This window comes from Chlorocebus sabaeus, chromosome 23 (genome assembly GCF_047675955.1).
Source record: "Chlorocebus sabaeus isolate Y175 chromosome 23, mChlSab1.0.hap1, whole genome shotgun sequence".
NCBI classification, from domain to species: Eukaryota; Metazoa; Chordata; class Mammalia; order Primates; family Cercopithecidae; genus Chlorocebus; species Chlorocebus sabaeus.
Window position 1 is genome coordinate 25,547,804 of NC_132926.1, and position 25,625 is coordinate 25,573,428.

Genomic DNA, 25,625 nt, shown 5'->3' on the forward strand with positions numbered 1-25,625 from the left:
AAATTCACCTTTTTATTCATAGCCACAGTGCTTACCACTTCATACTGTCTATGTAGTGCTTAAGTTTCTGAGTTTGCCTCTCCTTAGCAACAGTTTGGCTTTCTCGTGCCTTCATATAAATACCTTTGCTATGAGAACATTTCACAAGCAGGGTTAAAGTTCAGTTTTAATTTTGGGACCAGTCTGGCAAATTAATTGGTCCATGCTTGTTTTATGGCTGTCTTGATTATCTGGACTGGTACAAAATAGGCTATTAACCTGTTGCTGACCATTATCTATAAGGCAGAAGATATAGGCACATTATTGTGTATTACTTAATGGTATTGGCACCCCCATTCTGCAAATGGGAAGACCTAAGCTCAGAGAGGTTAAGTCCCTGATAATAAGTGATAGGGTTAGGACTGTCTGAAGCTAATGTCAAGACCACTTCCTTGGCCTGGGACCACTTCCTTGGCCTTTCTCAAGAATAAGTAACAATCTGTTGCTTCAAAAATGAAGCCCCTGAAATTAACATTTATTAAGCTCTACATTCTAGGTAATGTTTGAAGTAGTTCATGTCTATGATGTCATTTAATTCTCAAAAATTTGTTCTGAGGCTGGCATTGTTCTTGTCCCTTTTTCACAAAGGAGGGAATTGAGACAAAAAGAGGATTTTAAATTTTGCCAGAGTCACACTCTAGGAGGTGACAAAGGCAGGATCTGGTGTCCAGCAGTCAGACCCCACGGTTCTGCTCATCTTTACCAAGTGCTGCCATCACAGAGATTCTGGGTCACCCACCAACACTTTAAAGTCTTTTTTTTTTTTTTTTTTTTTTTTTTTTTGAGACGGAGTCTCGCTCTGTCGCCCAGGCTGGAGTGCAGTGGCCGATCTCAGCTCACTGCAAGCTCCGCCTCCCGGGTTCACGCCATTCTCCTGCCTCAGCCTCCCGACTTTAAAGTCTTATGGAGCTGTGAGAAAGGATATGCATTTCATTATGTCAAACAGGAGGCATTTCACATTAACCTCTCAGTTTTCTCATCAGTACAATGGGAATGAAGTCACTGCATCCCATTCTGCTTTAGGAAATTCTTAGAGGAGTACTTGTGAAAATGCTCTCTTGAAATTTATAAACCACTATAAAAATCTGAATTGTTTTCTAAACACCCATAGTATAAGGCATAAAAAGGAGTCGATGCCGGTCACAGATTCTGTCCTTCAACTACTCAAGGAATAGTGCTTTGCAAAGAATTTAAACTTAATGAGAGGTTCCTCATCTAACTGTATTTTTGAGCAGCACTTGAAGCCCGAGTCTTAGAATCTTCATATGAGAGCAGACTTGAGTATTATTTAGCAAAAATCTTCTCTCCTTCTGATGCCTGACACATCTTTATGATAGTCTTGCTATGATAGTCCCCCCCTTGCCTTGAGTCTCTCAGTGATGGGACGTCCGTGACTATGGGAGATTGTTTACCACTTTGGTCCATTAGAAACTGCTTTCTTATATCAAGTTGTCTCACTTTTGGCTCTGCCCCTCTTGCTTCTGAGCCATTCTAAGGCATAAGAATGAAGAGGAAAATTCTCTCTTTGTAACAGCATCGCACCTTGCACAAAGACAGGGGGATTGTGCCTTTACCTGTTCTTAACTTAGTTGCTGCATGGCTCATGCTATGGGATTACATGTAACAGGGAAGAGAATCCTTTATACATCATCCTTTTCCAGCTGACTTCTTGCTTTACAATTAGCCATGAAAGTATTGAATGTATTGTCATAGCTTCTCCAATGCCAAAAGTGGGCCATGTCCAATTCATTATGTTTGTGTGTCTCACAAATGGCCATCAAAGAGCAGCCTAGTCATTTGTGGGGGTAGGCAATCAGAAGAAGCATAACGCCTTCTGCTCTCCATTTTAATCCCACTCGTCAGGCACATTTTCTATTAATACATACATCTGCATTCAAAGGCTGAATGGCATTTTCATCATTTCCCAAAGAGCTTTCTATGAGAGCCAGAGGGAGAACCATACACTAATAGACAGATGTATTATGTTAGGAAGGTGTCAACACTTTCCTCTAATCAGTCCACAGTCAATATTCTCCATCATGAATAACTAATTAGTTTCTCAACTCTGTTCCTCACATGTCATGGCAAAAATCTATCTGAAGAATGCCATCTGCACTTAAGGAAGGGACAAGCATTGTAATTAAGTTTTAAGCTATTTCTTCAGCATGAAGTTGCCATGAAGTGTGAAATGACTATAATTCACATTTTTAAGACCCTGAATTTATTAGCATCTATTTTCTATTCAAGGTTAGGGGTATGGTGCTTGGATTGTCAAGGGATTCAAATTCCTCTCTGCTTTGTTATTCTGGAGTGAGTGTGTTTGAGCTGAGATGCCAGGCAAGGAAAATTATCATTAATGAGTCAGGTTGTATTTGTGAAAAAAGCTCAAAGAACTGGAAACTCATCTTCCATTGTGAATAAGAAGCGGCAATGAAAGGTATAACTGGGCAAAAGAGGACTTGGCATTCCTCTGTGACTTACGACAACCATGCTTGAGAAGATGAATAGGAACTGTAGGCCAGGGGCTTCAAATTAAGCACAGCTCTGCTGAAGCGTGACTATTGCACAACCCATGAACAAAAAAGGAATGTGAAGTTTTAAAACTGCTTTCAGTAAATGAAAGAGGAATGGATTATTCTCCTTTGGAAATGACATATTATGAATAGAAAAAAGAAAGCCATGGGATAAATATGTGCTTAGGCATAACTACAGACCCCAGGAAAGCTTTGATAGCCCTCCTTCATAAACAATGTGTTGGAGACAGTTACTCATCTTTATGCTGGCTGAACACACACTTTTGAGGGGAATGGATTTGTAATGATTCATCTAACTTGAAACCCCTTGCAGATGATGGCAAAGGTGGAAGACATTTCAGTCAGTGAATCTGTGAGCATGTAGGGCACATGCAGGGCACACACACTGCGTATGTGTGTAATAGGGGAAGTACGGTGAGCCTGGGGCGTACCAAGAAAGATGTCCTTAGGTTAGGAAAAGACATTTAAGCTGAGAGTTGAAACATAAATAGGATTATCTAGAAAAGAGTAGAGACGAGTGCTTCAAGAAAAGAGAACGGCAACATGAAGGCTCTGAGGCACTCTACAGCAAACAAGAAAAGGGCAGGATGTCTAAAGCCTACAGACAGGGGAGAGAGGACTTCTGATTAAATACTGAACTGAACACCTTTGTCTACCTTTGCTTTTTCCTGAAACACTCATACAATGGCTATAAATGGACCCTAAAATGACCCAAACCCGTAAGGATGAAGGGAGGAAGGGAGAGAGAAGAAGAACAGAAGAAACATGTCAACAATGCTTTGGAAGTTGAAAAGCAAGCAACAAACAGTAATTTCCTTGGCAGATGATGGGAAGCTAAAAGCTAAGAGACTGTGGGTTTGGTGAAGACCGAGCTGTGGGTTGATTCAAGCTGTAAATTCATGGCCAGGCCCAGGAATCATAGCTACCAGGCACCTCTGTGGCTGGGAGCATCTGGTGGGGCTGCACTCAGGAAGATTTGTTTAGGTCTCTGTGGGAAACCATAAGACCCCTAGAGACTGTTTCTTCACTATGTACATCCTGGCAACCAGACCATCCTCACTATATTAGACTTGAGGTTAACTCTGGAATCTGTGACAGCAGGACAGCTGAGGATAGCAGTGCTGGACTAAAAATGGAATTACATGAAAACCTACGTATTGAAGAGTGAAACCTCCAAGACTCCAATATGAACAATATTGACAACCAGGTTTATCCTAAGCAAGGGATTAGGATTACTCTCTGGCGAAGCTGACCAGCCCAAGAGAAAATACCTACAGATTCTGACATTTGGGGTCTGATATAATTTGGATATTTATCCTTTTCAAATCTCATATTAAAATGTGGCTCCCAGTGATGGAGGCAGGGCCTAGAAGGAGGTGTTTGGGTCATGGGGGCGGGTCCCTAATAAATAAACTCTACTGTGCCTTTACAGTGGAGTTCTCGCTCTGTTATTTCACATGGGAGCTGGTTGTTTTAAAGAGCCCAGCATCTCTTTCTTGTTCCCCTTCTCTTGCCATGTGACATGCCAGCTCTTCTTGTCTTCTGCCACAGTAAAAGCTTCCTGAGGCCTCATAAGAAGCCAAGCAGATGCCAGTGCCATGCTTCTTATACAGCATGGGAAACTGTGAGCCAAATGACTCTCTTTTCTTTATAAATCACTCAGTCTCAGGTATTCCTTTATGGCAATGCAAAATTCACTGACACAGAGCATCCACCTAAGAATCCCAGCTCATCCTTCTACCTAGAAGCCCCCCGACCCAATAAGCCCCATTCATGTACATAAAACTTTCCAGCAGACTCTTACTGCTTCATTCTTAAAAATGAATAGGGCCAGGCACAGTGGCTCATGTCTGTAATCCCAGCACTTTGGGAGGCCGAGGTGGGTGAATCACCCGAGGTCCAGAGTTAGAGACCAGCCTGACCAACATGGTGAAACCCCATCTCTACTAAAAAAATAAAATTAGCCAGGCGTGGTGGTGTGGGCTTGTAATCACAGCTACTCGGGAGGCTGAAGTGGGAGAATCACTTGAATTCAGGAGGCGGAGATTGCAGTGAACTGAAATTTTACCACTGCACCCCAGCCTGAGTGACAGAGTGAGACTCTGTCTCAAAAAATAAAATAAATAAATAAATAAAAAAGAATGACTAGACATCCATGAATCACCAACCATTTGATAAAGCTCCAGTTGGAAAGCCAGAGACCTGAATTTTTCTTTATTATTATTATTTTTTAATGTGGAAAACAGAAGAAACCTGACAGAAACTATTGTTAATAGACTCAAAGAGAAAAGAGAAGATAGTACCTCTATGAAATTAATACAGGATGCTATAAAAGGAAACCACCATAGTATAAAGAACACTGGAAATTAAAATATGACAGCAGGAACTACATGCTTAGTGGAAGGAATGGAAAATAGGGAAAGGGCAGAGGAAGAAATACAACTAAGAAAAGGTGAAGGGAGGGGGAAAGGGTAACAGGAGATGACTCGAGCAATGTCTAAGGTTGTATATGAATGCTATTGCTTTGAAATTTTACCTTCGAGTTAGTGACAGTCACTGAAGGACAGCAAACAAGGAAGCGACATGTAGCCCAACATGGCACATAGCCCATGGCCAGGAAATTAGGCAGGCTTCTCTAGTTTTCCCTGAGATCTGATAGTCTTACTCTCATTCATATTATATTCTAATAATCCATGGAAAGTTCTGGATCCAGGAAAAAATAAGAACCCCTTTGGCTGATATTTTTTAAAAATGCACTTTCTGGTTCTCAACTTATTTCAGGTAAAAACTGTTGTCAGCTTGTTCCTCTAAACTCCCATTACTCTTTGTTTTGAAAAGGTTATAAGTGGAATAAAACAAAGCTGGCTTCAAGCCAAGATCATGAAAGGGGTAATTAAACAAGATTTTCTGTCTATACACCCAGCAGGGGCATCCCACTGAGGGGAAAAAAGGGAAGAGTCGAAAGCAATTGTGTGTTGCTGAAGAATAACAGAATATACCCCAGACACTTTCCACAATAAATGACGGGGGCTGACATTTTAATCAAGATAAAAACAACAATAAAGTCACATTACTCTGAGGAAGAAAATGGCCACAACTTGGGAATTTCGGGAAATAAACACACTTGCCCATTCTGCTCTAAAAAGCTGAGAGGTTATCATTTATTTTTACAATGTCATGTCTGTCCTGACCACATGGATAAAAGCACAATTTTATACCCTCTCATTACGATTTTTATCTTTTTGGGCTTTTTCATATTTTAGTCCTTTACATTAAAATTAATCTAGGTGATATAATTTTACATTTTAAGTAAAATTCACTTGTCTGGGAATGATGAAAATGATGTTGTCACATTGCTTCTCTCAAATTCAGTGAAAATGGGCTGATCATGACACGGACAATCACTGCACATCGCTAACAGCTCTAGCTTTCATAGATGGTCTAGTAATGTCTAGTCATGATTTTGAGTGGCTTGTGAAACATTTTGGTACTCAAGACATTTTCCCCAATACCTAGTTAAATTTAAAAGATTTTTAAAATACCTAGGACTACTTTTGGGGAGGATGTTGAGAGCATCAGTTATGGACCACAGTTCTAATTGATCCTGGTTCAAGACCTACAGAGAAATGAAAATCACGAATAGCAGGTGCCTAACAATGGATTCTGAAAGTGTTTCATTTTTCCTTTGATCATATTTGTGCTTCCTACATGATACCGAGGAGAAGAATTATGGCCCCCAAAGCTTGGCAAAGTCACATAAGATACTTTATGACCAGCATGATACCCTATCTTGAAGGTTGGTTATTTGACAAATCATCTTTATCCACGCAAAGCAAATGGCATTTCTTTATTGTCCTTACCTGAATTACTTTTTCTTTCAAACTGCTTATCCTTATGGATTGTAGGGAAAAATTAAATTGAGTTTATTTTGTCAACCTCTCTGTGATCCAGAAGTTTACATTTATTCTTTAAGATAAATAATCAGTCTTTCAAATTTCCTTTCCTTCTTAAGGATATCATTATCAAGATAGAGGGGAAAGGGCTCATGTGACCTCCTGATGACAAGAATAAGGAAAATTCAGATTCCAGGAAATGTACATATAATCAGCATCTAGTGTCTGGCTAACAGGCTGTGCTGAAGTCTGCAGTGGATTTGGTGGCGGGCTCTCTGGACCCACTCAGGGCTCACTGAGGATCAGCTGCAAAGGGTGTGGGTAGACCATGAGGGTAGACCCACTCTACCCACAAGCTGGACTATCTACTTTGCATCTTTAGCCCTATTGCAGGATGTCTCTCTAGAAGGCTGCCTGACAGCCTTCACCACCAGTTGTCCATCAGCATTCCTTGACAGGACTCCATGTGGGCCGTTTGACAAACCATTCACCCTTCCTCTAGGAGTTGAAGGAGATTCAAGAGTGCTGTCCCATGCCCTTTTTTCCTTTCCAGCCACTTAACAATCCAGCCGGCATGGGACCACCCTGAAGTTGGCCTCCTCTTAGAGTCTCAATTGAAAATATGCAATGACCCTTTGCTTTCAACTTTCCTTAAACCCTATCTGACTGACTTCCCTCCTCCATGACGCAGAGGAGAGACATCATCAGGGTATACATTTCACCCCTTACTTTTCCTACATGTCCCATCTTCTTCCTACACTTCACCAGAGAACAGAAGAGATGGGCTTTCAACTTCTTCCTCCTTTCTAAATGGATTTCCTATGTCCTTGCCTCATTTTCCTCTTTGATGTTATTTGCTGTGTATTCTTCCCTGGTCTCTAATAGAAGAGTTACAATGTATACAGGAGATGCATATATAACACATAGGTTTAATTTGTTCAAAATATAATTTCTGTCACATTTGTATAAGAGTTTTTGATAAATAGATCAAGGGAGAAGATGGAAATGGCTCAAATATTGAAGCATCACTTTTATTTTGCCCCTTTTGTTTTGTTTTGTTTTGTTTTGCCTTCTACACTCTAAGAGAACTCTAGGATGAAAAGGGCATCCTGGAGAAATACTGGGGCTAAGGGAGAAAAATGAAATACGTAGTCAAATTCAAACTATAGTACTGATACTAATAGGGAAAAGGAGAAGGAAGAATGTTAGGATACAAGAGGAAAGGAAAGAAAGGGAGAAAAGGAACATATATATTTGGGTTAACTAGTCTTGAAAGAGAGACCACTCTATGTCAGTTTGAGGGATGGATGATCTTAAAATCAAGAGGATCACACTATGCCTTAGTCTGTGGCTTTTGGACCCTCCTGTTTTCTGGGCAGGCACTACACAGCATGCGACGAGGACAGTTGTGATGAAGTCACTTGGGTCTTTGGCAAAATGGAAAAAGAGGCAACATAATGACCCGTTAATATGTTAATATAGTTCAATGGATCTGATTTATGGAACTGTGTTTTATTCTAAGATTACGTGAACTCTGTTAGTTAAAATATCCTTTCTTATGTGCGTGTTGTTAATAGTAAATATAAGCACAGTAGTTATTTTGTCCTTAATTGAAAGATAATTGTTGGTTACTATGATTTGATACAAACTTTGTACTGGTGGATGACATTCGAAGCTCTGAGAATTCCTGTCTGAGTTCTTGAGCCCTGATGAAAGACAGCTGCTTGCCTTTTCCTCCAAAAAACTAACATTTGTTGAGGTTACATTCAGAACTTGTCTTACATTCTAGGCATTAGACCTAGGAGAGCTTAAGAGACTGGCCCAAATTCACAAAGCAGATAGGCATTTAGGCCAAATTCAAACCCAGGGCAGGATGCCTTCAAAGTACAGACTGCTGACCAACATGGTTGTCGTTCACGATTCTACTTTGTAAGGCCCTTGAATAACTATGCTGTTATTTGGTCCACTATAGTGTTCCCTTCTCCTTTAATCACTTCAGTATCTGTGCTTATGACCAAATAATTATTAATCCTATAAATGCAAAACGAAACTAAAAACTTTAGTGTAAGTATATGGATTGCTGGGGTGTGTGGGGAAAGGGAGAGAAGTAGAGATGAAGACAATTACAGAACATGTTTGCAAACTGTTCAAAAGGGAGAAAATTTAGGGATTTCTTCCACAATGGTATTCAGTCATACTGCCCCATATACCACGTACCCATAGCTAAGGAGCTCAATATACACTTCTCCGTGTGTCTGTCTCTCTGTCTCTTTGTATGTGTCTGTCTCACTTTCAATATGTATGTTTATACAGGCTGAGGATCCTTTATCTGAAATAAGGGACCAGAAGTGTTTTGAATTATGAATTTTTTTCAGATTTTGAAATATCTGCATTACCGGTTGAGCATCCCAAATCTGAAAATCTGAAATTTGAAATGCTCCAATGAGTATTTCCTTTGAGCTTTATGTCAGTCCTCAAAACGTTTTCGATTTTAGAACCTTTTGGATTTTCGAATTTTGGATTTGGGATGCTCAACCTATATGTTTTTTTAATTTTAATTTTTATTTATTATTTTTTGAGACAAAGTCACTCTGTCACCCAGGCTGGGGTACAGTGGCGTGATCTCAGCTCACTGCAACCTCTGCCTCCTGGGTTCAAGTGATTATCCTGCCTCAGCCTCCCCAGTAGCTGGGATTACAGGCATGCACCACCACACCCAGCTAATTTTTGTATTTTTAGTAGAGATGGGGTTTCACTATGGTGGCCAGGCTGATCTAGAACTCCTGAGCTCAGGTGATCCTCCTGCCTCAGCCTCCCAAAATGTGGGATCACAGGCATGGGCCACCCAACACCTGGCCTCAACCTGTATGTTTTTAAAAGTCAGACTATTCATCTAATATTTTGGTACTGTAACTGTCAGTGGTGTGGGGAGAATTACCAAGCCTCTAATTAATTCAGTCCTACGGCTCTAATAGACTGTTTTGATAGTTTAAATTTATAAATCACAGACAGCCTATAAATATTTAGTTGGCTATAGATATTCTAACATAAAATTAAAGAAATAAATTCATTTTTGTCAACTTGTGCAAGCCTTGTCTAATCCTTGTTTCCCAGTGATAAACACAGACTTTAAATCTCACACATTCCCAAAGGAGTTCAGATTTAGTATGTTTCTATTAAAAAGAAAAAAAAGAAAGAAAGAAACCCTACAGGATGTTCAAGTGCATAATAGTGGGAGTGACAGATGTATCTTACAATCTTTCTGCTTTGTCATTAAACTCTGGTAGTATTATGGGGAAAAATAAATAATAACAGAGTAATGCCTTATTTATTTCAAGCTCTTTTCAATAGATTTGAGATTAGTGAAATTTTTAGTTCTAAATTAAGTAGTGCACTGATTTTTAAAATGTATAAAAATCTTTAGTCTTCTGCAACGATATCTGAAATTGCCTTCATACAATTTTTTAAAGAATGCAACTGTTATGAGAAAAATTACATTATAAAACTCAATTTTTATAAATACCTAGTAACATTTTGAGGAGTTACAGAAATATGCTAGACTGTTTGCCTCTATGCTAAATGGTTTCAGAGAACCATTCCTTTTGAATTCTTAGACTGATTTGTTGGTTTTTACCTTTTCACTCTTCTTTCAATCAAAACGCCAACTCCTTTGGGCAACTTTACTTAACTCTTCTAAGTAGATTTTGTAATTCTCCATTTTTCTCTGGCTTAGTTCATGTTAATTATCACACGACATTGTATTGGGGGATGACATTTCTGTTGTATTCTCTTTAATTATCAATCATTTGAGTTCTCATTTTATTTCTGCATTCCAAGAAATTTAAAAAATTACTTTATGTCAATAATTTTATGTAATGTAAGAGCACATCAGCATATTAGCTGAGTGTGAATATGAAGAATTCTTTTCATAAAGACATTTTGACTTGACATTTCATGGTTCCTTCCAAGCTTTGGGGGATATTTAGGACAACAAAGTTGGCTATATTAGTTAATGTATGTAACTAGGTAACTTTCTATGTAACTTTCTTTTTTAACATTTGCCATGGCATGTACCTGAGAAAGAAGATTTCACAGTCTACTTCCTATTCTTGTAGGATCAGAATCCTATAAGGAAACTTTACAGTTGAAAGGAATCTTTAGAGCAAGGAAGGCATTCAAAGGAAGCCTCTGTTCCTATGGAAAATACATATGCAAAACTGAATGGCCTATTTCCTGTTTCAGATCATGAACAGTCTGAGATCAGTGATTTTTCCATTTGTCTTTATACAGACTTCGGGGGGGGGGGCGTGGGGGGAAACAGTGAATAAGTGAACATTTAAGATATTCATAGTTTAAGATCGTGAATTTATTAAAATACGATTTCAACTCAAGATGAGGTTTCCTCATTTCAAGGGATGGGTATAGTGCCCGGTATAATTTTAAGTATAGTCTGGAATCCAGAACATGTCTTTACTTCAGAATTAGCCTGCAGGAATAAAGTCAACAAACATTACTTGAGATAGATGCTTGGCACTGACCTTTGTAACACTCATTATTTGTCTGGAGAAAAGCATTTTGGGTTTTTGAAAATTTGAGCTCAACTCTGGATTATTTGCAAACATCTTAACCAAAGACTGCAAATATAGTAACTCTGAGAACAAAAACAGAAACAAAAACAAAAAGGCAATGAACCAAAACTGTAGCAAAGAGGAAGCTACCTCTCCTTTAACTGACATCTTCTAGGAAGAAATACCAGAAGACTTAAATCTGGTTTTCGTTAACAAACGAGCAAACAACAACAACAACAAAATAAGAACAAACAGAAAACCTCTAGCAGCCAAGATAGAGGTTTGAGGACACAAATGTTACTCCGATGGAGAAGTTTTTTAAAATAGATGTAATTTTCTCATGTTTGATTAGATGAGGAGCACGTATATTTAAGTTTCTGCTTGTCTATTTTGAAAGACAGTCTGTGTATAAATAAGGTGTGGTCTTTTAAATCCATTTGTTTTCTATTATTGACAAGTAAGACCAAGAAAATCTGGATATAGAATATTAAAGAAAAAAAAACCCTCAATAAAAACATTCCAACTTAACTGCAGTGAGAATTTTAAGGATCTATACATTCACCTTTTAACAAATAGCTTTTCTGTTAAAGTCCTTTTAACATATTTTTAAATCTATAAGTCATTCAGGTGATTTCATTCCTTTAAACAAATCTTATGTAAAGCATGATATTATAGGGCTACAATGTTAATTTCTTAGTTGTGGTAACTATACCACAGATATGTAAGATGCTAACTTTGGAGAACACTGGGTGAAGGTTGATGATAATTATCTGTATAAATTTTATAACTCTTCTTCAACTTTAAAATTATTTTGAAACCAAGAGTCAAAATAATACAAACGGATTTGCTGTTTAGAGCTAGAAGTGCCCTGCCTTTCCACAGACAGGGCTGCACAATTAGCTCAAGGCCACAGAGGGATATTAGGGCTCAGAAACTAATACAACAAAATATGGCACCCTGGCTTGATATTTTAAATTTAAGGCTCTTGGAGATCAGCAGAGAGTCTGGAAGAAGCTATTTTCTGAAGTTCCCTTATCTGCCTAAAGTTTGGACCCCCCCAAAGGAAAGAAAAAAACAATTACCGTTGGTTCCTTCCCTGAGTTTGTATTAATGACTCATCCTGTAAGAAGAAAGACTGAAGTACGGCAACACACCTGGACAGAATTCTGTCACAAACCACTGTTTTCTGTTTCAGTCTCGTTCAGTATTTCAAAGAGAATCATTTGGCAGACATCATCCGCTCTGCAGGCCCAACAAACTTCGTCCCAGACCATTCTATGTTCCCCAAGTCCATTTATTGTGCCCTAAAATCATTTACTACTCCCCAAATGCTACATTTTCCTCATCTCCCCTCCCCTATGAAGAAAGGCCTATAAGCATCTGTATCTCATTGGGTTATTGGGTAATTGTTCTACAATCCCCCTGTGCTGTACATATTAAGGTAAATTTTTTATTATGCCTTTTCTGCTTTTAATCTGCCTGTTGTCAGTTTATTTTTAGTGAATCTGCAGACAGTGAAAGGGAAGCTTTCCCTTGGCCCCTACAGTGGGTTGGCATTAGGCGCCCAACTCCTAGCACAGTGCTCTTTTCCCTCCATTTTGCTACCACTGAAGAATGGACCACTTTCGCTTCACCTAAAGAGTCTATCTAGTTTTATTTGCTAGTACAAGTCCAGGAACCTCACTTATTCTATTTTCTTAAATCTAGAAGACATAGCAGTGTGAATGTGGCCAAGTAAGACTGACCCAGTGCTAAAGTCAGAGACCAGAAGAGTTAGTCACCAAGTTCATTAACAATTTACACAATATCCAAGGTCAATAGCAATCAATAGCATGGAGTAGCATGTGGCACCATGAAATGACAAATATAAAACATTGACAGACACACTGGTCTGGGTTAATCTATCAATAATTGTTCATCTTTTCAATTGGTCAGAGATAGTCCTATAAAACACCATTTTAAAAAATTTCAAAAGGATGAAGGAGTTAAATTATGATATTCTAGGTCCCTGACTCCGTCCAGGCTATCACAATTTGAACAACAGGGGCGCAAAAAAAAAAAAAAAAAAAAAAAAAAAGGAAAGAAAAAAAGCAAGCTTTAGAATTACATAAGAAAATATTTTTATGTTTTCATGACAAAGGTGACATTACAAGCTACCCCACGGAAATACAAAAGACCCTCAAAGACTATTATGAACACCTCTGTGCACACGAACTAGGAAATCTAGAGGAAATGGATAAATTCATGGAAATACACAACCTCCCAAGGTTGAATCAGGAAGAAGTTGAAACCCCGAACAGAGTGAAGATCAAGTTCTGAAACTGAATCAGTAGTAAAAACCTATTAGCAAAAAGAGCCCCAGGACAGATGGATTCACAGCCAAATTCTATCAGATGTACAAAGAAGAGCTGGTACCAATTCCACTGAAATTATTCTAAAAAACCGAGGAGGAAAGACTCCTCCTTAATTCATTCTAGGAAACCAGTATCACCCTAATATCAAAACCTCTCAAAGACAAAACAAAAAAAGAAATCTACAGGTTAATATCTCTGTTCATCAAACACACATGTAAAATTCCTTAACAAAATACTAGCAGACCAAATCCCGCAGCACATCAAAAAGTTAATTTACCATCATTAAATAGCCCTTATTCCTGTGATGCAAGGATAGTTCAACATATGAAATGAATAAATGTGATTCATCATATAAACAGAATTAAAAACAAAAACCATATGATCATCTCAAGACATACAGAAAAAAGCATTAAATAAAATCCAATATCCCTGTATGAGAAAAACCCTCAACAAAAAAACAAAACTAGGCATCAAAGGAACATACCTCAAAAAAATAAGAGCCATCTATGACAAACACACAGCCAACGTCACACTGAATGGGCAAAAGCTGGAAGCATTCCCCTTAAGAACAGGAATAAGGCAAGGATGCCCACTTTTATCACTTCTATACACAGTACTGAAGTCTTTACCACAGCAATCAGCCAAGAGAAATAAATAAAAAAAAAAGTCAAATTATCTCTCTTGGTTAACAATATGATTCTGTGTGTGTGTGTGTGTGTGTGTGTGTGTGTGTGTGTGTGTGTGTTAGAGAGAGAGAGAGAGAGAGAGAGAGATAGGATCCCGCTCTGCCACTAGGCTGGAGAGCAGTGGTGCAATCATAGCTAACTGCAAACTCAAATTCTGGAGCTCAAGCTATCCTCATGCCTTAGCCTCCCAAGCAGCTGGGACTGTAGGCATGCATCACTACCACATCTGGCTATAAAATTTTTTTTTCTTTTGGTAGAGACAGGGTTTCACTATGTTGCCCAGGCTTATCTCAGACTCCTGGGCTCAAGCAATCCTCTAGCCTTGGCCTCCCAAAACATTGGGATTACAGGTGTCAGTCACTACACCCAGTCCAACAATATGATTCTATAGCTAGAAAACCCTAAAGACTCTACCAAAAGGCTCCTAGGACTGAAATGACTTTGATAAAGATAAATAAAATCATTTTACAAAAATCAGTAGCATTTCTATACATCAATAATATTCATGCTGAGCGCCAAACCAAGAAAGCAATCCCACACAAAAAATAAAGTAACTAGGAATGCATCTAACCAAGGAGGAAGAAGATCTCTACAAGAAGAACTATAAAACACCACTTATACAAATCACAGTTGACAAAACAAATGAGAAAACATTCCATGCTCATGGAATCAGTGAAAGAATCAATATTGTTAAAATGGTCTGACTGCCCAATGTAATCTAAAAACTACCAATGTCATTTTTTCACAGAATTAGAAAAAAAATCCTAAAATTCATATGGAACCAAAAAAGAGCCCAAAGCAATCCTAAGCAAAAAGAACAACTCCAGAGTTGTCACATTACACAGCTTCAAAGTGTACTTTAAGGCTACCATAACCAAAACAGCATGGTACTCATATAGAAATAGGCATGTAGACCAATGGAACAGAATAGAGAAACCAGAAATAGTCTCATACCTATAGCTATTTAATCTTTGACAAAGTCAACAAAAATAAGCATGTGGAAAGGATTCCCTATTCAATAAATGGTGCTGGGATAGCTGGCTAATCACATGCAGAAGAATAAAGCTGGACTCCTACCTTTCCCCATATTTAAGAATTAACTAAAGATGGATTAAATATTTAAATAGAAGACCTCAAACTATAAGAATTCTATATGAAAATCTCAGAAATACTATTCTAGACATAGGCCTTGGGAAAGAGTTTATGACTAAGTCCTCAAAAGCAATTGCATCAAAACCAAAAATTGACAAGTGGGGCCTCATTAAACTAAAGAGGTTCTGCACAGGAAAATAAATTATCAACAGGATAAACAGCAAGTCTACAAAATGGAAGAAAATAATATCAAACTACGCACCCAACAAAGGTCTAATATCTGACAAAGATATAATATCTATAAAGAACTTAATTCAACAAGCAAAAAACAACCCCATTAAAAAGTGAGCAAAAGAAATAAAAGGACACCTCTCAAAAGAAGGCATACACATAGCCAAAAAACATGAGAAATGCTGCACACCACAAATCAAAACCACAATGAGATACTATCTCACATCAGTCAGAATGACTATCATTAAAAAGTCAAAAACAACAGATGCTGGTGAGACTGTGGAGTAAAGGAACACTTATACACTGCTGTGGGAATGTAAATTACTTCAGCTATTATTTGGAGATTTCTCAAAGAACTGACAACGCAATTACCAATTGACCCAGCAATCCCATTACTGGATATATACCCAAAGGGAAATAAATTGTTCTATCAAAATGACATAGGCACTTGTATATTCATTGCAATATACAATAGTAAAGACACAAAAATCAACCTAGGTGTCTGTCAGTGATGGACTAGACAAAGAAAATGTGGTACATATATACCATAGAACACTACAAAGCCATAAAAAAATAACAAAATCATGTCCTCTGCAGCAACATGAATATAGCTGAAGGCCATTATCTTAAACAAATTAACACAGGAGCAGAAAACCAAATGCTGCACATTCTCACTAATAAGTGGGAGCTGAGCACTAGATATACATGAATATGAAGATGGGAACAAAAGACACTGAGGGACTACTAGATGAGGAGAGAGAAAAGGCAAAAGGCTGAAAAACTTCCTATTGGGTATTACTCTTACTACCTGGGTGACGGATCATTTGTACTCCAAACCTCAGCATCATGCAGTATACTCATGTAACGAACCTACACGTGTATCCTGGAATCTAAAATGAAAATTGAAATTATTTTTAAAAGTTTCATGCTTTCTAGCCTCTGTGGGACATACCTATAACTTTAGAAGAAGCATGGAAAATAAACCAACTACACGAAATCTTTATTTATTTTGTTGCACTGGACTTAGGAGATTTACTTGTAAATTGTGGAGGTTTAACTTTTTAAAGGCAAGTTTCAAGGTTGTTTGTAAGTTGTGTCACAAACACTACAATTATGTCTCCAGCATAACATGTGCAAATACTCTGCTCCATGTTCTTTAGGCTATGCATCTCTAGAGTGGGCTAATGCTTGGAGAGTTGTCTTTTTGTTTCCGTGGTTTGGGTTGGGTTTGTTTTTAACTACAGAAGGTTTACTTTACTGCTTAAAGACAAGACAGCCTAACTCCTTTCCTCTTATATTTCCCAAATCTTCTAGGTAATGAAAAGCTCTGTTCCATAGAAAATTATCTGTATTGTATTTAGAGTCCTGCTTCTTTTAGACAGCACTTTTTCTTGGGGCTAATCATCACTAATTACTGACTAGTTCTGTAAGAAACCTGCTTCTACAGAGGACTGTGAAAAGAAAGGGAACAAGGCCACTCATTAGCTTGTCTCGAAAGACCTCTTCCATCACAGACACGAGGGTTCATTGCACTCTCAGGCAATAACTCTTTCTCGTAGAGTCCGAAAATGCAAGTTTTCTCAGATACATTTGCTTAAAAGATTCTAGCTTCAGTACCTTATATGAAACATAGGAACTAGCTGACAGAGAATCAGGTAAGTTCAGGCATGTAGAAGCTCTGCTGAAGATAGTTATGCTAGTAAAAAGTAGAACCGTGTGGTGTGATGTGTAATCTTAAAAATACAGCCCACTCTATGTGGGATTTTGTTATGAAAAGGTACTCATTCTCCACCAACTATCCTCTGCCTTTGGCCCAATTTATTCCTTACAGCCATCCAGACTTACAGACTTTGCAAAAAATGCTATGGGTTTTATAATGAGGTGATACAGTTTCCACTTATTGAGCATGTGCTTAGTAAGCTCGAACATGGCTCTTGCTTTTTTAGCAAAGCATAGATCTTCAGACTGCATCACGAAAGAGTAGATATGATTTGTGCAATGCAAGTACATGTGCCTATGGTTGATGTCTATTATGAAATAGTTATTCAGTGCCATAAATGGTCATTTGGTGATTTATGATTGCTTTTAGGTAAAAGAACTACCAGAAATGGAAAAAAAAAAAAAAAAAAGCCAGTGTACACTGAATTCATCACAATTATGATGAATAACTGAAGCAATAGAAAGAATAGTTCTATTTGTTTCAACATACCGTTTTAAATACCTTTTGTGGGGAGGGACAATCGGATGGTTGTTTGGTGGCTGGAATGGTTTCCAGGCCCTCTCTCTGTCTGTCTGTCTGTCTGTCTGTTTATCCATCTATCTGTTCTTTTGTGTTTTCCTTAGTTGCTGGTGCTGAGTACACAGCATCTCAGAGTCATTCTCTGCTAACGCAGCACATTTATAAATATTTGAAGATTAACATCAGCACCTGGAACATCTGCAGAAGGGGGTTCTGTCTAGTACCATACCACCCCAAGTAGTGGAGAGTTTGTTACACAGTAAGACATCTGTATTATATTTAGACTTCAGCGTCTTTTAGATATCATTTTTCTTTGGGCTGATCAGAACCAATTACCAACTAGTTCTCTAACTGGGTAGATTTTGGATACCACACAATACAGCAGATAACAAACATTCCAAATGAATGAATCTAAATTTCACAAAGTGGGCAACCTTTTACCCCACCCAGATCCTCAATTTTAAGTTCTCAAAGAAAATTTTCTTTTGGTTGTAGCTTACCTTCTGGTTCTCTCCAACCTCTTTTAATTTATGTATTCACGTTCTGACACTTATTATTTATTCATAATGAATCATTGGCCAGTTGCACAGAGCAAGGCAATAGCCATTAATGAATGCAAACCAAAGTCAGAAGTTTACCTTAGTTCCTTGAAGGGCTCTGCCCTGACATTAGGTGTTTCTATAGATTTAGGGAACACTGTGCCCTCCGCTCCTGTAAACAAAAGAGAAAAGCAAACAGAGATTGGAGATACTGGAGTCACCTGGAGGCACAATCAGCACACTGATTGGAGCTAAATGCAGCGAATCCATTATACAACCCAATTCCCACATATTTTTCCAGCGACTTTAGAGCTCCATGATAGGAAAGCATTGAACCACTCATGCAAACAGCCTTTGAAAAAACAAGGAACTTCTTTCGAAAACATTCTTGCTGAGATCAGAGTGAAGCCATGAGGCAAATTCCATCTCGGCTTCAGAAAGGAAAAGATGCCTAGAAATGGTAAGGTCTGACTCTTGTCTCTCAGAAACTATTAATAGTCACCCAACTGGAAATGTTTTGAAAAACAGCAACCAAAGTTCTGTTATTGCAATGCAAGGCACAAATCACATAACACATATGACATCTACGCAGTGGGTTAGTATTTGCCTAATGACTAGCAAAAGTTTTTCAGTAAATGAAGTTCTACATTATCATCTTGAAAAGTTAAGTAAAAGAGAACACTATGAGAGATCATTTGAAGTTCAGAGCTTTTACACTTTGAGTATTAACATTGATCCCAAACCCAATCTAGACATTTAGCTCTTGACTGTGCTATAAGCTTTTATCTTTACAACTTGTCAACACCATTCGAACCTTTGCAGCCATAAAGATAGCGATTATCTGATTTGTCTGCTCCCAAAGTGTTTTCAAATCATTTAAACCTCAGTTTATCACAGACAACTGCACTAGATATTAGTTTTTCAATTAAACTTAGCTGAGGCAGTATCCTGTACTTTGAAGTAAAAGTGTTTCTTTTTTATACATTTGGTGTGCTTTGATGCTATAAGGAGGGGAGAATATCTTGCTTCCATGTGTGAATTTTTATAATCCTCTTACATTGTTATCATGTTTAGAAATGCTCCATTATATTCAACAAAGAACATGCTTTAGAATGGTGTGGTGTTCTGTCAACTAGATCTTAAGCTGTATGTGGACAGAGACAAGGTCATATATGGGATATAGCCAGGTTGATTTTAGGTTCTGAAGGCTTCTACTGGACTCATTTCCAAATGGTACTGATGCTTCTATGGGAGTATTAAATTATTGCTTTCTCAGTGCCAGGGTAAGCTGGTGCCCACTGAATGGCAAGCCAGCAAAATCTAGAGGGATAGGCTCTGACAGGTAGAGGTGGCAAATGATTGACAGGTTTTGGATGTAGAAAGGAAGTGAAGAACAAGACGCTCATGCTCCCTCAGCTCCCACTCCCTCAGCTCCCATGGTCCAACCAAATACTCTGATTATGTTCTTGCTGGATTTTGGCCAATGGGGGTCCATATGTTCCACATACTGGAGGACAGACTCATTGATAAGACTTCTTAGGGAAAGATTTCAAAGCCACTCATTAGTGGAGTGACCTTGGGCATGAAGTTCAACCTCTGTGATATTCAGTTTCCCTCTCTCAAAAGAAAGTGTGTTGATGGTACCTTTATCTCCTAGGAATATTGGAAGGCTGAATGAGATCTCTGTCACAAAGCAATCAGCAGTAATATTATATAATGTTTATGATTCTTATTCGTCCTTCTTCTTATCCAGATCTTCTATGACTCTTTCCAAAAGAACATTTTTAAAGCATTTACTATGAACTAGAAACTGTACTGGATATTCTATTTTCTCATATGATCACCAGAATAACCCTATAAAGTGGAGACTGTTAGTATCTTTGAGGTTCAGGGAAGTCAGGAAATTTGTCCTATGGTCACACAACTAAGTGGAAGTGGGAGGGGTGATTGAGTGAGGAGTGGGATTTGAACTCTAATCTTTCCGTTCTAAAACTGATGCCTTTGATCACTCCTCTAGACTGTCTCCCTCAGCAGATTGTCACTCCTTTACATCTTCATCTTTTTATGAGATATGAGCAAATATCAATGTTTATACCATCAAGCAATGCTTGCTAAATCCTCAATCACCTTTCTTCTCAAAACAATTCACATCTATAATGAGATGAGATATTAACACTCTTCAAAAAGACCATTTCTTTCCACGTGCTATCAGGTTTCTGATTTTCACACCATTTTTCACTTTCACAGAAGCTCCAGAGTAGACAATCATCCTTCAGGATGAATTTCCCCATCCCATCCTCTCTCCGTTTTCTCAGATAATGAATTATTCTCAATTTTATTATTTCAAAAAGGTTTCTATTAAAACCATACCTACTGATTCCCTCTTTTGACACAATATAATTTGATGGCAATAAATGTTCATAAACAGTTTGAGTGAAAAATCCATAAAGTCATTTCAGCTTTATTTTAAGTTCCATTTAATGTCTCTCAAAAATGATTTCATCAATGTGTTTCCATTAGCTGGTTCTCTGCCCAATAACTTAATTCCATACAATCAATCAGGAACTTATCAAGCATGTGACAGGATCTATCTAAAGTGTTCTGAATCACCATAAAGATCAGCTCAATGGCTCTTTTCCCTGCTAGCACAGGTAGGGGGTAAACTTGTAAAAAAATAAAATAAAACAAAATCTCAAATGCACTCCACTGCCTTAGTAACAAAAAGCCAGCTTCTCCTCTCCAGAAAGGATACTCAAGTACAGATCTCAGTTTTGTCATACTTTTCCCTCAAAGTGTCCTGGATGTCAAGAGAACTGAAATCTAGTCCTATCTCTATGATCTTAGGCAAGTCAGATAAAAATCTCTGGTTTTGGATTTCCCCAATTCTTAAATGAGGGATAAGCATCAGAGTTAAACTGTTGCCCCAAATCTAAAATTTTATGAGATTTACAATCTTATCCAAGCAGATAATTGCCTTTAGCAACCTCTTTTTTCTAATGAGAAGAAAAAATAATACTGTAGTATCAAAGGAAATCACAAAACATTTTCTCAGTGTTTAAGGAAAAAAAAAGTAACAGATTTTTATCCGATTTAAACTGCATTTAATAGGTAGAAATAATCACCAGAAAATAAACCTCATAATAGATAAAATGGCAGACAGCAAAAATGAAACTTAACTAAAACATCAAAACCCTAAAAAAGCTGTAATTCTTTAAAACTCCAAACATTGACCGATTGACCTGAGAAAATTAAATTTTATGAAAAATGACAAATTATCTAAAACTATATACATGTAAAAATTGTTGTGGACTAAATACTGAAAGAAAAATTTAGATCTGCAAAATGTCACACAGGAAAATTGGATTTGGGAGAAACACTGGACAGAAAAATTACTAGGACAGCAAATAGCATCACTGAAATTTGATACAGAAAATTTATGATGAATCACTTCTTGTACATGAAGAACTGATCTCAAAAGTAAGAATTTCAAGAAATGTTCTTTTAAAAATCAGAAATTACTTAAGTATACTGTTTATAAAATTGATTAAGAATTTAAACTAGAATTTAAACTAATTAAGAATTAAACTTGAAACAGAGTTTGCTTTGATAAATTTTTTTCCTGATGAACATGATTAATATTGGTATAATTATGATTAGTGCTTTTGTATTAATGAATATGAGCTAAAAATCATCTTTGGGCTTAAACCTCGGTGCCAAAATGTTCAACAGTTTCAAAAAGCGGAGTTAAAATATCTGATGAATAAGGTTTGAGGTAAAAATGTCAGTTTTCTACTTTACATTGCTTGGATATATAGAACCTGAATGATAACTTTAATAACAATGATATTTTACTTGACAAGATAAGGATATAGTTTTATACCCATATTAGATTATAAAATGGAGAAAGGAAGTCAATCTAGAGAATGGTGATAAGAAAATGGAAGAAAAATAATTTTGTTTCTTGAAATACCCAAATACTGAGAAACCAAAAACCTGGTTTTCGGTTCTAATTTTGCATATTCATTGCATGGCCTTTCACAACTTTCCCTTTAGCATTATTTCTCCATTTGGGTGGATTACATAATCTTTAAGGTTCCTTCCACCCCTGTTATTTTATTATTTTCCAGATATAACTGATTGGATAAACTCTATGCACCAGGAGAGGAACACAGTATGTTGGTGAACTCAAAGTTCAATTAACTTAAATCTATATCAAGCACGAGGCTCTAGTGGAGAAGCAAAGAGGTAAGAAGCTCACAGTATAATATGGTGTCCTTCACTAGTGTACACTAATTGGTTTAAATAACTAGTAATCGGCTGGGCGGGGTAGCTCATGCCTGTAATCCCAGCATTTTGGAAGGCTGAGGTGGTCAGGTCACCTGAGGTCAGGAGTTCAAAACCAGCCTGAGCAACATGAAGAAATCCTCTCTACCGAAAATACAAAATTAGCCAGGCGTGGTGGTGCATGCCTGTAATCCCAGCTACTTGGGAGGCTGAGGCAGGAGAATCACTTGAACTCAGGAGGTGGAGGTTGCAGTGAGCCAAGATCATGCCTTTGCACTCCAGCCTGGGCATCAAGGGTGAAACTCCATTTCAAAAAAAAAACAAAAAACAAAAAACAAAAAACAAAACAAAAAATGCCAAAAACCTAGTAATTAATCTCAGAAATGAAAATATATAGTAGTGATAAAGAAATGTGTCTTTGAAAGTATAAAACTTGAAGTCACAACCTGGTTTGGCAGATAAGTTTCCTAAAAGAGTGAAGTTTTGCTGATCTTTGAAAATAAATTAGAACTTAACTAGTCAAGAGCTGAATGTAGCAGTAGAAAAGACTATGGAAAGGCTTCACAGTTGGGAAATTCCCACTAATAAAGAAGACTGGGCCAGGCGAAGTGGCTCACACCTGTAATCCCATTACTTTGGGAGACTGAGGCGGGCAGATCATGAGGTCAGGGGTTTGAGACCACCCTGGCCAACATGGTGAAACCTTGTCGCTACTAAAAATACAAAAATTATCCAGGTGTGGTGGCATTAGCCTGTAATCCCAACTACTTAGGAAGCTAAGGCAGGAGAACTGCTTGAACCTGGGAGTTGGAGGTTGCAGTGAGCTGAAATCCCATCACTACACTCTAGCCTGGGAGACAGAACAAGATTCCGTCTGGAAAAAAAAAAAAAAAAAAAAAAAAAAAAAAAAAAAAAAAAAAAAAAGACTGGTGTTGCTAGACCATTCTTAGCAAGAGATGAACATTATGTGGTGAGACTAGAGAGAAAGTTTGGCCAGGGAGTGCAGAGCCTCAGAGACCACAGTGAAGGTTTTAAGCAGGGGATCTGATTTGATCCACCTGGCATTTTTCAAAGATCACTGTGGCTGCATGGTATGAATTACTTGTTGTGTCCCCCCAAAATTCAGATGTTGAAACCCTAGCCTTCAATGTGATGGTATTAGGAGGTGGGGCCTTTGGGAAATAATTAGGTTTAGATGAGGTCATCAGGGTAGAGTGCCCATGATGGGATTCATGTCCTCAGAAGAAGAAAAAAAGACTAGTGCTCTTTCTCTGCCACGTGAGGATACAGTAAGATGACGGATGTCCGCAAGCCAACATGAAGGACCCCACCAAACCTGACAATGCTGGCACCCTGATCTCAGACTCCAGAACTGTAAAAAATAAATTTCTGTTTTTTAGGACATCCAGTCTATAGTATCTGTTATAGCAGCCCAGACTGACTGAGACATTATGTCATGGAAAAGACACTTAAGGAAGGCAAGGGTAATAAGGAGAAGCCAGGCGAGAGACGGTGGTAGATGGGATCATATGATTGGTAGTGAGGACAGAGAAGAGTGGATGGCTGAGGAAATATTTAAGAGGAAAACCAATGGGATCTGGTGATGTGTTGGACAAGAAGCAAACTGAAGGATGATCACAAGGCCCATAGGAGGAGATGAAACAGACAGTCAAAGCCAAGTAATTAATGCTCAAAGCCAGCCATGCCCATTGAAACTTTATACTCCACAAATAATATTCAGCTATTTTGGTATTTGATATTTAAGTCACAATAAAAATTGCCTTTACTTAATAAAGGAAGCTTCCCTGAATCCAACTATATTTTTCTTATGAAGGAGCAAGAACCATGACAAAGAAAATTTAATCTCCCATGATATTTACCAGGAATATTTTTGAAAAATTATGAATAAACTAATAATTCTTGAGTAATGAACACTGTCTTCTGCAGCAAGATAATTTTCTGGTTACTCCAAAGTTTTAGCTAAAGGTATCTTCATGTAGTTCCCATTGTTTAAAGATTTCCAACATATGTGAGATATAGTTTTTGTCTCTATAAGTCCAGGCTAGTAAACATGGTTGCAATCTGATATTTAAATACTCTTTAATATCTGAGACCCATTTTCCTACAAACCAGTCTTCTCTACAGCACATATGTTAGTTGTAGAAGAGTGAGTTATGTGACAACTAACCACAGGAAATGCCTTAGAAACAGAGGTTTTTGTACTTAATTCCTAACATGAATTTTTGGCCTTCTCCTAAAAGTGAAAAATTCTTTTTAAGGAAATGAGTTGGGCTATGTTTAACCAAAGATTTAAAATGAACTGAGTGATCAACGAGGATGCAGATTTTCCACAAGTGTTGGGATTAAGCACATGGTAGGTGGCTGTCAGCTTCTGAAAAGCTTCCCAGTCATGAACAATGCACAGATGCTAGAAAGTAACTTTCAGTAGAAATAGTCACTTGAGGTAATTGAATCCCATTGTGTCTCCCCAGGCTGCTGGTAGCATTTAATAAACTTCTAATGCAAAACATCTGCAGTCATTACAAATAGTTTTTAGGATACATACCAAATATTTTCTTTTTAGGAATCAGGACAGATTCTTCTTATCCAAAAAGTACAGATAAAATTAATTCATTCAACAAATATTTATGTAGAGCCTACGTCAGACATGATTTTGTGGGGGAAAGTAGGCTCGGGCTTTCTTATCTAGGAATTGCAAATTAAGAAAAAAATTTTTTAAATGCACATAAAATCTACAGCCATTCAAAGTGTTGTAATATTTGTTGTCTATAAATAGTTAACAAGCACCTATTATGTGAATGACACAGTGCTGAGGCAATGTTCAGTAAGAAGACAATCTTAGCTCTTAATAAGTTTTATTGTAGCAATCCAGGTGGATATTACAAAAATATTTAAATCTATTTTTAAAAATAACGAATATTGTAAATCACACATTTTCAATGGGGGTGATGTTATCCTCAAGGGAACAAAAATTGGTTCTTGGGGAGCAAAAGAAATCTTACTGTATTTATCTATAAAGCATAGATGTATATCTATATCTAGAGATATATAGCAATATATAGATATAAACATCTATATAAATACTTTACATAGTACATAAATGGATATCTAGTATATCTGTGATAGTAAGATTTCATGAGAGGGG

The 25,625-nt window shown here is 37.6% G+C and overlaps 1 protein-coding gene across 3 annotated transcripts in view; it reads right to left on the reverse strand.

The window, feature by feature from the left end:
* SGCD (sarcoglycan delta) overlaps window positions 1–25,625 on the reverse strand; it is a 1,043,506-nt gene that overhangs the window by 90,178 nt on the left and 927,703 nt on the right. For all 3 annotated transcript variants that reach the window (XM_038005626.2, XM_073010561.1, XM_008015117.3), the window contains one exon: window positions 18,275–18,347. In XM_038005626.2, coding sequence (XP_037861554.1) covers window positions 18,275–18,347 — 73 coding nt within the window. The remainder of the gene's footprint in view (window positions 1–18,274; window positions 18,348–25,625) is intronic.